General features: G+C 39.9%; 1 protein-coding gene across 1 annotated transcript in view; it reads right to left on the bottom strand.

Moving 5' to 3' along the window:
- P4HA3 (prolyl 4-hydroxylase subunit alpha 3) overlaps positions 1-11145 on the bottom strand; it is a 76672-nt gene that overhangs the window by 54365 nt on the left and 11162 nt on the right. Inside the window, exons 2-3 of the mRNA XM_007940946.2 lie at positions 6364-6506; positions 5454-5677 (exon numbers count right to left, since the gene is read on the bottom strand). Of these exons, the coding sequence (XP_007939137.1) occupies positions 5454-5677; positions 6364-6506 (367 nt within the window). The remainder of the gene's footprint in view (positions 1-5453; positions 5678-6363; positions 6507-11145) is intronic.

Here is an 11145-nt window from a genome sequence, read left to right as displayed (position 1 = left end):
AATGGAATGAAAGGTCAATTTACATATTCTTTCCATGCCATCCCCCTAGAAACAGGTGATAAGTATGTTAATGTATGGCAGGAGACAACTTGAACCCGTGGCCCGCAGACATGCACAGTGAGACAAACAGGAACAAAGTTGCTGGGAACTGACATTCTCCCCTCTGCCTAAGTCCCGATCAGCTGATGACAGGAAGGTGGTGTGACTCATCTGGTGCTCAAGAGCACTGCATTAAAAATTGACTGTCCCTTTAAACTGAGGCGAAGGAATCTTCAGCCAATCCTCAGTAATTCACACCCAAATTCCTGAAGTTTTTATGAATATGTATAACCCCTCTCTCCTGACACTTACAAAAACTGTATCCCAACCCCATTCAGGAAGTTAGATTTGGGTACTGGCCCCTGTCTCCCTGCATTGCTCCTTTGTAATAAATAATTTTCTCTCCTCTTAATCACTCAGTATATAAACTGCTTTGGCCTGACTGTGCACTGGGCAGGGACCCATGTTTGGTCCAACTTCAGTTTTCTTCTTTCTTCTTTGCTCTGGACAAGGAGAGACCCATCATTGCATCATTGCATTGCAAGATGTCTGCTTGCAAGCTTTTGCAATCACAGTCACTACTCACCAAAGTAGGATGTTATACCAATTGAGCTTGATGTCTCCTGTGTTCATGGTCCTGAGCCCACAGGTCCAACTACTCGCTCCCTCCAGGTAACTGGCTATGGCCAAAAAATGACTACAACCTTGTCCCCGTCAGCTCTACTATATACCTGGAAATTCTTACAGAACATACAAATACACTTGTAGAAACATTGTCTGCCAACCCTATACATGGTCATGGGCATACTCCCCCCTTCACAGACATACCTAATAGTTCAGCCTGTCCACCCATCTATCCACATCTATCAATGTTTGCCATCATTGACAATGCAATACTGAGGTGCAAAAGGCTTCGTCTTTGTTGTCTGTACCTCCCATGTACCTCTCTATGTCTTCCTCTTCCTCAATGAGGGGACAGTCAGTTTATACCAGTGAGGGAGGAACAACTTAGAAGAGGAAGGTGAGAATGGTTGTACAACTCAAAGATTGTAATCAATGTCACTAAATTGTACATATAGAAACTGTTGAATTAGTGTGTGTTTTACTGTGTGCATTCTCAACAACAAAAAAATAAGTAAAATTTAGGAAAAACAAAAACAAATGGTATGGCAGATGCTGCTATTTGTTGAGCAAATAACCATTTTCCCCTTCTCTCTCAAATTAACAGAGCCCTGTGTTTTACCTAGGAACATTTGCAACTCGATTATAGGCAGTACATCAAAGATTTCCTTGCAGCTATATGTGGCTCTTTAAATATTTGTCAATGAGAGGTGTCAGGAGAAACGTGTAGTACCTCTAGGAATCTCCGTAAAAGGAATAGGTGAATCTTTATTTATTCCTTCCCTTCATTCTACTTTGGGGCTCTGGTGGTGCTGTGGTTAAAGTATTGGGCTGTTAACCAAAAGGTCAGTGGTTTGAACCCACCAGCTGCTCCATGGAAGAAAGATGAAGCAAATCTACTTCTGTAAAGATTTACAGCCTTGGAAACCTTCTGTGGAAGTTCTACTCTGTCCTATGGGGTCACTATGAGTTGGAATAGACTCTATGGCATGGGTTTGGTTTTGGTTTTTCAGTCTACTTGGAACATTCTGCTTGAAACATGGTTGGCACTCTAGCAGTCATCTTGGACCATGAGGACAAGGGCCTTTATAACATTAGAGTTAGGAGAAATTTCTTAAATAAGGCAAAAAATGTAACTCATTAAGGAAATGATTGATAAATTTGGCTATGTTTCTTTTTTTAAAAAAAAGTTTATAACACAAAAGACACTATGAGAGGCAAATGTATAGAGACCAAAGTTTACTAGTGGTCACCAGGGGCAGAAGGAGGGAGAAGGGTGGAATTATTGTCTAGGAAACGTTGAGTATCTGCTAAAGATGATGGAAGACTTGGCAATGAATACAGATGAAGATCGCACAACATGATTAATGTAATCAATGTTGCTGAGTTATATACATGTAAAAAGTATTCAAATGTGGTTGTCAAATGTGGTGTTATATATACTCTTACTACATAATAATAATAATAATAAAGACATTGTGAACAAAATTAAAAGATAGCAATAGACTAGGAAAAAGGAGCTCTGGTGGCATAGTCCCTAAGGCACTTGACTGCTAAACAGAAACTGATGGTTAGTTCAAACCCACCAGCGGCTCTGAGGAAGAAAGACGGGGCAATCTACTTCTGTAAAGATTTACCACCTTGAAACCCAATGGGGGTGACTATGAGTTGGAATTGACTTGATGGCAGTGAGTTTGGTTATTTTGGTATAGACTAGGAGAGGGTATTCATAATCCAATGACAATATAAAGGACTGCTATTCTGAATATAGGAGCTCTGGTAGCATAGTGCCTAAGGCACTTGACTGCTCACCAGAAGGCTGGCGGTTCAAACCCACCAGCCACTCCTCGGAAGGAAGGTTGGGCAATCCTACTTCCGTAGTGATACTGCCTCGGAAACCCAAGGAGGGGTCGCTATGAGTCGGGGCCGACTCGACGGCAAACAACAACAACAATAACAACATTCTGAATATATAAAGTACTCCCACAAATCAATAAGAAAAAGACAAGCAATTCAATAGAAAAAGAGGCAAATACTATAAACAAGCTGATTCTTCAGAGAAGAAGAATTTCAAATGACTGATAAACATATGAAAAAAAAAAAAGCTCGATCTAGAAATTAAAGAAACACAAATTAAAATGAGATATAATTTTATATCAATCAGGTTGCCAAAAACTATATCTGACTGTACCAAGTGTTAGGATGTAGAGAAGCAAAAAATTTATATAAAACTGACAGAGATATAAATTGTTACAATCATTTTGAAAAGCAACTGAGTAGCAGCCGGTAAAGCTGAAGGTGCAGGTTCCCCACTACCTAGCAATTTTATTTCTAGGTTATCTACTCTAGGAAAAGTATGCCACATGTGCATAGGAGACATTTAGAAAGATGTTAACTGAAACACTGTTTAAAATATTTAAAACTCCCATAATATAGTAGGGTAATTTATAACTAAACTTGAGTATATTCATTCAATGGATTATAGAATATAATAAAAATGAATCAAGGGCAAATATGCTATATGAATAAATCTCAAAAACAATGTTAACTGAAAAAAGCATGCAAAAGAAGATGTGCAATATAATTTTATTTATGCCCAATTTCTAAATACATGCAAAGTTTCTAGAACATGTACAAGTAGTGAAAAGTATTAAAATGTGCATAGAATGAGACACACTAACTTCAGGATGATGGTTGCCTAAGCAAGGATGGAATAGACAGGGGAGAGAAGTGGCAATGAAAAGGAAGAGGAGTGGGACTTCAGCTTTCTTAAGTATATTTTTTACATATTTGAAAAAAATCTGAAACAAATAGAGCAAAACTTGAACATTTAATCTCAATCGTAGGTATAATTGCTTGCTATGTTATCTTATCTATGAAATATTCTCTCTTTCAAAATAAGTAAATAAATATAGAAACAGAGATTACCAGTGAGACTTTCGGGAAGTGATTTACTACATTTTCAACATATGATTTTGGTTTGAGAAAGGCCTCACTAATGAAGCATACGTGGAAGTATTTTAACTGGTTTAAATTTAAATTAGCAATGAACTTGCTATTGGGTTCTGAGTCTGTAAGGATCTCAGAAAAGGAAAATAATGCATAGAGAGGCTTAGGGAAACTCACTCTGCATGATTTGAAGACTAATTTCAAAAGTTGGTCTCATAAGGCCCATTCTCTAATGTGCTACTGAAAACTATAGGGACTGGGAAAAATTCATTTGCCTGTAATACACATCTTTAAATTTAAAAAGGATTTACTCCATTACGTCTTGAGTGAAAGGATGGCAAAGAGCACATAATAAAATGACCTCAAGTGTGAGTATAATATTGATCAAAGATTAGTTAAATACCTGAAGTCTATTTCCTCAAGTAATGTTAAAGTGAATGGCCTTGGTTTTTTGACATTAATTTAGTATTTCTTAATGCTTAGGAAATGTTGCAAGAGATTCCAGGAAGTCTCCAAAGGCTTAGAGTTTCCATGATCTTACCTTCCAGTCACCAACTCTTATTCCTTTCCTCCACCCTTTATCCTTGCTTCCCCTTTTCATTCAACAGTTCATCTTCTGGCAAGATGCTATAGTTAGTGTGGCCAAATGACTAGTTTGCCCAAATGGTCCATTTATGTCTGTTGTCCTGGCATAATTAATAACAACCACTTAACTCTCAAGAGTGTCTTAAGAATATGATCACCTTGGCTATCATGGAAAGAATGTGGGGATTAAAGTTAAAGACCTGGGTTCAAGTTATAGTTCTGATACTTAAAGTTGTGTAACCCTAAACCAAAAAAAAAAAAAACCAAACTCACTGCCATCAAGATGTTTCTGACTCATAGTGACCCACGTTGGGTTTCCGAGGTTGTAAACCTTTATGGAAGTAAATCGCCCAGTCTTCCTTTCATGGAGCAGCTGGTGGGTTTGAACTGCTGACCTTCTGGCTAGCAGTCAAGTGCCTTATCCACTATGCCACCAGAGCTCCTTTTGTAACCTTAGGCAACTTATTTACATGGCAGTGGTGATTCAGTGGTAGAATTCTCCCCTCCATCTGGAAAGCGAGGAGCTCTGGTGGCATAGTGCTTAAGGCATTTGACTGCTAACCAGAAGTTACTAACAGTAACAGTAACAGAAGTTAACCAGAAGTTTGACCAGTTCAAACCCACCAGTCACTCCTTGGAAGGAAGACTGGGCAATCTACATCCATAGAGATACTGCCTCGGAAACCCAAGGAGGGGTCGCTATGAGTCAAATCGACTCGACAGCAGTGAGTTTGGTTTTTTGGTATGTTGAAAGACATGGGCTTGATTTCTAGACAATGCTCTTTAAGCACAGCTACCACTTGTCTGTGAGTGGAGGCTTCTGTGGAGCTATGATGCTTAATGAGTTTCAGCAGAGTTTCCAGACTAAGACCAGGAAGAAAGGCCTGGTGTGCCATCCTCATGATCAGGTGTGGATCAGACCACTGCAGATTGGACCACTGGATCTACAGGGCTTTCTGTGGCTGATTTTTAGAAGTAGATCACCTTTCTTCCTAATCCGTCTTAGTCTGGAAGCCCCAGTGAAGCCTATTCAGCATCCATAGCAACGTACCAGACTCTACTGACAGACAGGTAGTGGCTGTACATGAGATGCATTAGCCAGGAGTTGAACCCAGGCCTCCCACACGGAAGGTGAGCCTTCTACCATTGCACCACCAATGCTGCAAAAATTAGAAATATGTAAAAGCAATTGGGACATAGCTAATTCATCTATAAAAAACCGGCAATGAGCAATTTGACCTCTTTCTGAATGTTGTTACCTTGCCAACTTGAAAACAGTCATCTGCTGTGAGGGAGAAAAGTCGTCTGGGACTGTAGAGGTCAGTAACAGCAGAGCCAGTGACTCTCTGGAAGACACCTCGGGCCATCCCTTTCACATTGAGCATGTACACATCCTGCAGCCTCATCAGGGCTCTTGCTGCTCCTTCAAGGTCCTCAAAGGCTGGGAGGTCTTGCTCCACTTTCTCATAACCATCCTTCAGAGCTGTACAGGTCATAAAAGCATCAATCTACCATTCAAAAACGGGTAGTGAACACTGATATATATATAAGACAAAATCACCTGTTGAGATATTTCATGAGCAAAGATAATATTTTATTCATCTTTTTGTCCTCAGTGGAAAACACAGTTCCGGGCACAGAATGGATGCATAATACAATTTTCTGAATGAGGAACAAATGATCTTCGTAAGAAATAAGGCACACACTTCATCATGTTGTCCCAGCCTATCTGTCTCTAAGAATCTTGCCCTTTGGGGAAATAATTCTGCCTCTTATAACTTCTCCAAAGTCAACAAAATTCTTACAATACGATGTAGAGTAAATAAGGAAAGTTATCTCCCTGCAGATCACACTGTAGAGGCAACTTGATGAAATATAAATTATTAGAAGGCCATTACTTTCTACATATGTAAAAAGAGGATGATATATCCTGTCCTTCCTTATAGGACTATAGTGAAGATGAGATGAGATTGAAAGTGCTTTCTAATGTGAAATTATATAAACATATTAACAGGGGGACCTAGTTCTTTCTACCAGCTACAGCTAAGAAACTCAGTAATACCCACTCACGTCATTACCCTTTATCATATACCACCAGACTCTCTCTCCTTTCCACTGAATCAGGAAATACAATCTTCCCTCTTACCCTCTAATCCTCCTCCTCATTACCTTGGATGTTCTCACTGGCTTCCAGACTATGCACCACATTCCTCCAGTCTGACTGCAGGCGTTTGATGAGAGTAAATGCAAGCAGAGGATTAGCCACGGAGGTTGATGAATCTTCATGCAAAGAAAGCACCTTGTCATAGAATCTGAAAGAGAGGAATAGAACGATCTTGCCACTACACCAAGAGAAGACTAGCATGGTGTACACACACACGAAGTAGCTAAAAATGAAATGCCAAACCCCTTGAGACTCATGTAAAACTCTAACCAACAGACTATGCACGTGCAGAAAAGTGAAAACCACAAGCACAACAAAAGCAGGTCCACCCATTTGTTCAGTCAGTGAGTCCATCTGTACCACTCAGTTACTGCAAGTCAGTCACCATACTAGATGCTGGGGATACAAAGATAAGACAAAGTTCAATACTCAAGAATTTCACAGATTAGAAAATAACTTTTTCTCATCACTCTCTATATAAGCTCAATAAATATTTCTATGCATTTGACTGCTAACCAGAAGGCTGGCGGTTCAAACCCACCAGTCACTCCTCGGAAGGAAGGTTGGGCAATCCTACTTCCGTAGTGATACTGCCTCGGAAACCCAAGGAGGGGTCGCTATGAGTCGGGGCTGACTCGACGGCACATAACAACAACAATGAATGAATGGATAAAAGCTATTCTTCTAGGAGCTAGGAACAAAAACTTGAATAAGACAATAACCTTAGGGAATACAGAGAGGGGGTGATTAATTAGGCCAGAGCAGGTCAGGGAGAGAACAAATTGAGACTTGAAGGGTGATTATGAATAATAAGGAAAGAAGTAGGAGGCCTCCTTCCAGGCAGAGACTGGTCATGGTACAGAGTGAAACAGAGGAATAACAAGCAGCTTAGTATTGCTGGAGCAATGTGTATTGGGAGGATGGGCAGGAGATCAGACTAGAAAAGTGAGCACTGCCTCATAGGCCTTGCTGAGGACTTTGGTTTTTACCCGGAGTGGAATTGCTATTGTTGTTAGCTGCCCTAGAGTTAACTCCAACTCACGGTGACCTCTGTACAGAACAAAATATCGCCTGGTCTTGTTTCATTCTCACAATCACCAGCAAAATTGAGTTCATCATTGTTGATATTGTGCCAGTAGCCCTCAACTTTATCAAATATGATGTCCTTCTCTAGCTAATGATCCCTCCAGATGACATGTCCAAAGCAAACAATTCATACAGTGTTCTGTTGTGATCCATAAGGTAATCACTAACTGATTTTGGAAGCAGATCACCAGGCTTCTCTTCCTAGTCTGTCTTAGTCTGGAAGTTCCACTGAAAGCTGTCTACTTGCTGGTATTTGAAATACTGGTAGCATAGCTACTAGTAACAGAGCAACACACAAGCCACCATACTACGACAAACGGACAGACGGGTGGTGGAGTGCAATTAGAAGTCACCAAATGACTTTAGTGGGAGTGGGACACACTATGATTTGTTTACATTTATAAATCTATTGAGAGGGTGAGATAGATGATTCAGAGGCGGAAGCAACTGGAGGCAAAAAGACCACTTAGGAGGCCATTTCAAAACTGTAGGCAAGAGATGATGAGGGTTTGAACCATAGCAGCAACAGTGGGCAGAGAATGGGATGGATCCACAGGAAGTAGACTATACAGAAACTGGTGAAACTGTACACTGGAATGAAGAAGTAGGGGTGTCTAGCATGCTTCCAACATTTCTGGCCTGGCAGCATTCACAGAAAAGGGCCAGAGATGGCGGGGCCTGAAGTGATCATCTTTCTGGTTAATTCTTCTCCTCTCCAGATATCATATAGGCAAAAGATGCTGTTTCCTTTCCTGGTATACCAATACAGGCAGTTTGAGATTGCTCCTTTAGGGTTTTGAAACCAAACCAGCCTCCAGGGAGTGGGACTTTTTTTACTGCCCATTATTTCCTTCTTTGGCTCCATATGGAATTACTTAGTGAAAGATATTCCACTGCTAGCTAAAAAAACTTATGAGCAAAGACATGGGCTTGAGGCCAGCCTGAAGAATAAGTGTCCAGGAACAACTGAGGCTGACAAGGCAGTAATTTTATAAGACAGTCGGGCAGGGAGGAGCTGCAAGGAGATTTATCCTCGTCCACCCTCCAACTACCCCTCAGACTTCTCTTCTGTAGAATGAAAGAACTGGTCTAGTCTAGGAGATCTCTCTGAATCCTTTCATCATAAACATTCTATTATTTCTTCCCATCACTGTTTTCACAACTGAATAAATAAATTCCTCATTTGGTGCCTGAGGACTAACGTTTAATAGGCATCAGAGGAGAGTGAGACAAAAGCAGAGAGGCAGGGCAGAGAGGTGGAGATTTGCCTCAAGTCATCCATCAGGTCAAAAGCATGTCTTTCTCGTTCTCTTCACATCCACTCAGAAGGAAGGTTGGGCAATCTACTTTGTAATGATACTGCCTCGGAAACCCAAGGAGGGATCGCTATGAGTCAGGTCTGACTAGACGGCACATAACAACAAGGAACTCTGGTGGTACTGGGTTAAATCAGAGGTTAGTGGTTTGAATCCATCAGCCACTCCATGGGAGAAAGATGTGGCAGTCTGCTTCTGTAAAGATTTACAGCCTTGGAAACTCTATGGGGCAGTTCTACCATGTTCATAAGGTCCTTATAAATTGAAATAAACTCAATGGCAGTGAGGTTTGGTTTGGCTTTTCACGCCCTCTTTGCATTAGGGGTTCTATTTTTTCAGGTCAGCAGCTTGCTCTCTTCTGCAACTCACCAACTCAATCTAATATTCAGATATGTCATTTTTCTATGACACAATAGGGAAACACAAAAATAAAACAATAACCCTATCGATATATGAGACTGATTTGGGATCCAAATGTTGGCCTTATGCCCAGTCTCCAAGCACACAGTTGGTTTCCAGAGAACAAGTTACTGGAGGCTGAATTCAAACCTCAGGGTTTCCTAAACGGATTTTTTGCTTTAGTAAATGCTGCTGAGAGTGGAAAATCAGATTCTTTCCTTCAAGAATCTGCACATACAATTTGTAATTCAATCCCTGCATTAAGCATAGACTGGGCAGGCTATTTGACCACAATACATGGGCTATTTCAATTCACATGTTTCTTCTCTGGAATTCAGAATGGCTTTGTCTCAGTTCTTTTGAAACATCGTAAGTGCTTCATTCCTAACACAGAAATAATTGTTGCTGATAGTACTCTTTACCCTTGGTGATGCTTTAAACTGAAAAAAAAAAAAAAAAAAAAAAAAAAAAAAAAACAACACTTAGGGGTTAACTTTACTATCTATAACAAGTATAATTTTCATTCATTAACTTGGGTAAGAAGTAGCTTCCACTTAAGAAATATTTCACTTCTTGATCTAGAAATTTAAAGAATATGAACTGAGGCCCTTAGAAATAACACCTCAAGTTACATAAGAATACCAAATAGGGATATAGAAAAACGAGCAGGAGTTGCCAAAATTCTTCTTTTAAAAGGCAAACATTTCAGTAGGTTTTAGAGTATTGACTAGAGAACAGAATGATAGAGTCCTCAAACTATCAAACTAAATTTACAAAATTACATGTACGGAACTCCCTTATTCATATCCTTGTTCATAAGAAAAGAATCTGAAATGCTTAATTTTTTATTATCTGGGCTCTCATAATCCTAGTTAATACTTAAAGCCATAAGTAGGGCTAGTTTCACCAGCCTGCCTTAAACAACATAAAGAACTAACATTCGTTAAGCATTATTACATTCCAAGAAGAATGATAAATGCCTTTACATATAGCTTATTTCACTTAATCTTCCCAACAACCCTATGGGATAGGTACTGTTATTATCATTATTTTATAGATTGTCGTTGTTGTTGCTATGTGCTGTCAAGTCATCTCCGACTCATAGCGACCCCTCCTTGGGTTTCAGAGGCAGTATCACTTTGGAAGTAGATTGCCCAACCTTCCTTCCGAGGAGTGGCTGGTGGGTTTGAACCACCAACCTTCTGGTTAGCAGTCAAATGCCTTAGGCACTACACCACCAGAGCTCCCTATTTTATAGATAAGGAAACTAAATCTTAAAGAAGTGAAGGAATTTGCCAAGGTCAGAGGCAGGGATTAGAACAGAGGCCTGTTTAACTCCTGAATCCGGTCTTTTAACAATTATGCACTGAGGTCTCTCATAAAACCTCAGTGTGTGGTCTGTCGTCCTGGTATATCAGGAAAGCAGCAGTAGGAACATCACAGCATGATGAAAAGAGAGTTGGATTACAAGTTTTTTTAAAAAAAGAAACTGTTCTAGCCCTGGCTTTGTTACCTACTAGATTGATAATCTTGAATAAGTGAATGTATCTCTCTAAACTTTCATTTTCTCATATTTTCAATGATTTCTAATTTGTTAAAAGAGAATAATACATATCTCAAAGGATTTGTGTGTGTAAGAAAGAATAAAATAGGATACGGTTTGGGCAAGACCTGCTACTGTGACAATGATATGACAATGGCAATAGTGATAAGACAGTGAAGGAGACCAGCACATAGAGAGGGGCCCCCTGGACAGCTTCTTTTGGCCAATGCTGCAAAAACTCTCTTCTAAGATTGTTCCCTGAGAGGGCTGGTACCAGGATCCTGACCCTCCATCTCCATTTGAGCCATTGAAAGAATTAATGGTAAACATAACGAGCTCAGCACAGAAAATAATATGGAACAAAGAAACCAGGGACACCATGAAAAAACACATAACAAAATGACAGCAACAAAGTCAAACTTATCAATAATTACCCTGAATGT

Source organism: Orycteropus afer, unplaced genomic scaffold (genome assembly GCF_000298275.1).
Source record: "Orycteropus afer afer isolate SDZICR_OR568_19922 unplaced genomic scaffold, OryAfe1.0 scaffold00074, whole genome shotgun sequence".
In the NCBI taxonomy this organism is placed as follows: domain Eukaryota; kingdom Metazoa; phylum Chordata; class Mammalia; order Tubulidentata; family Orycteropodidae; genus Orycteropus; species Orycteropus afer.
This window is presented reverse-complemented; position numbering and strand designations above follow the sequence as displayed.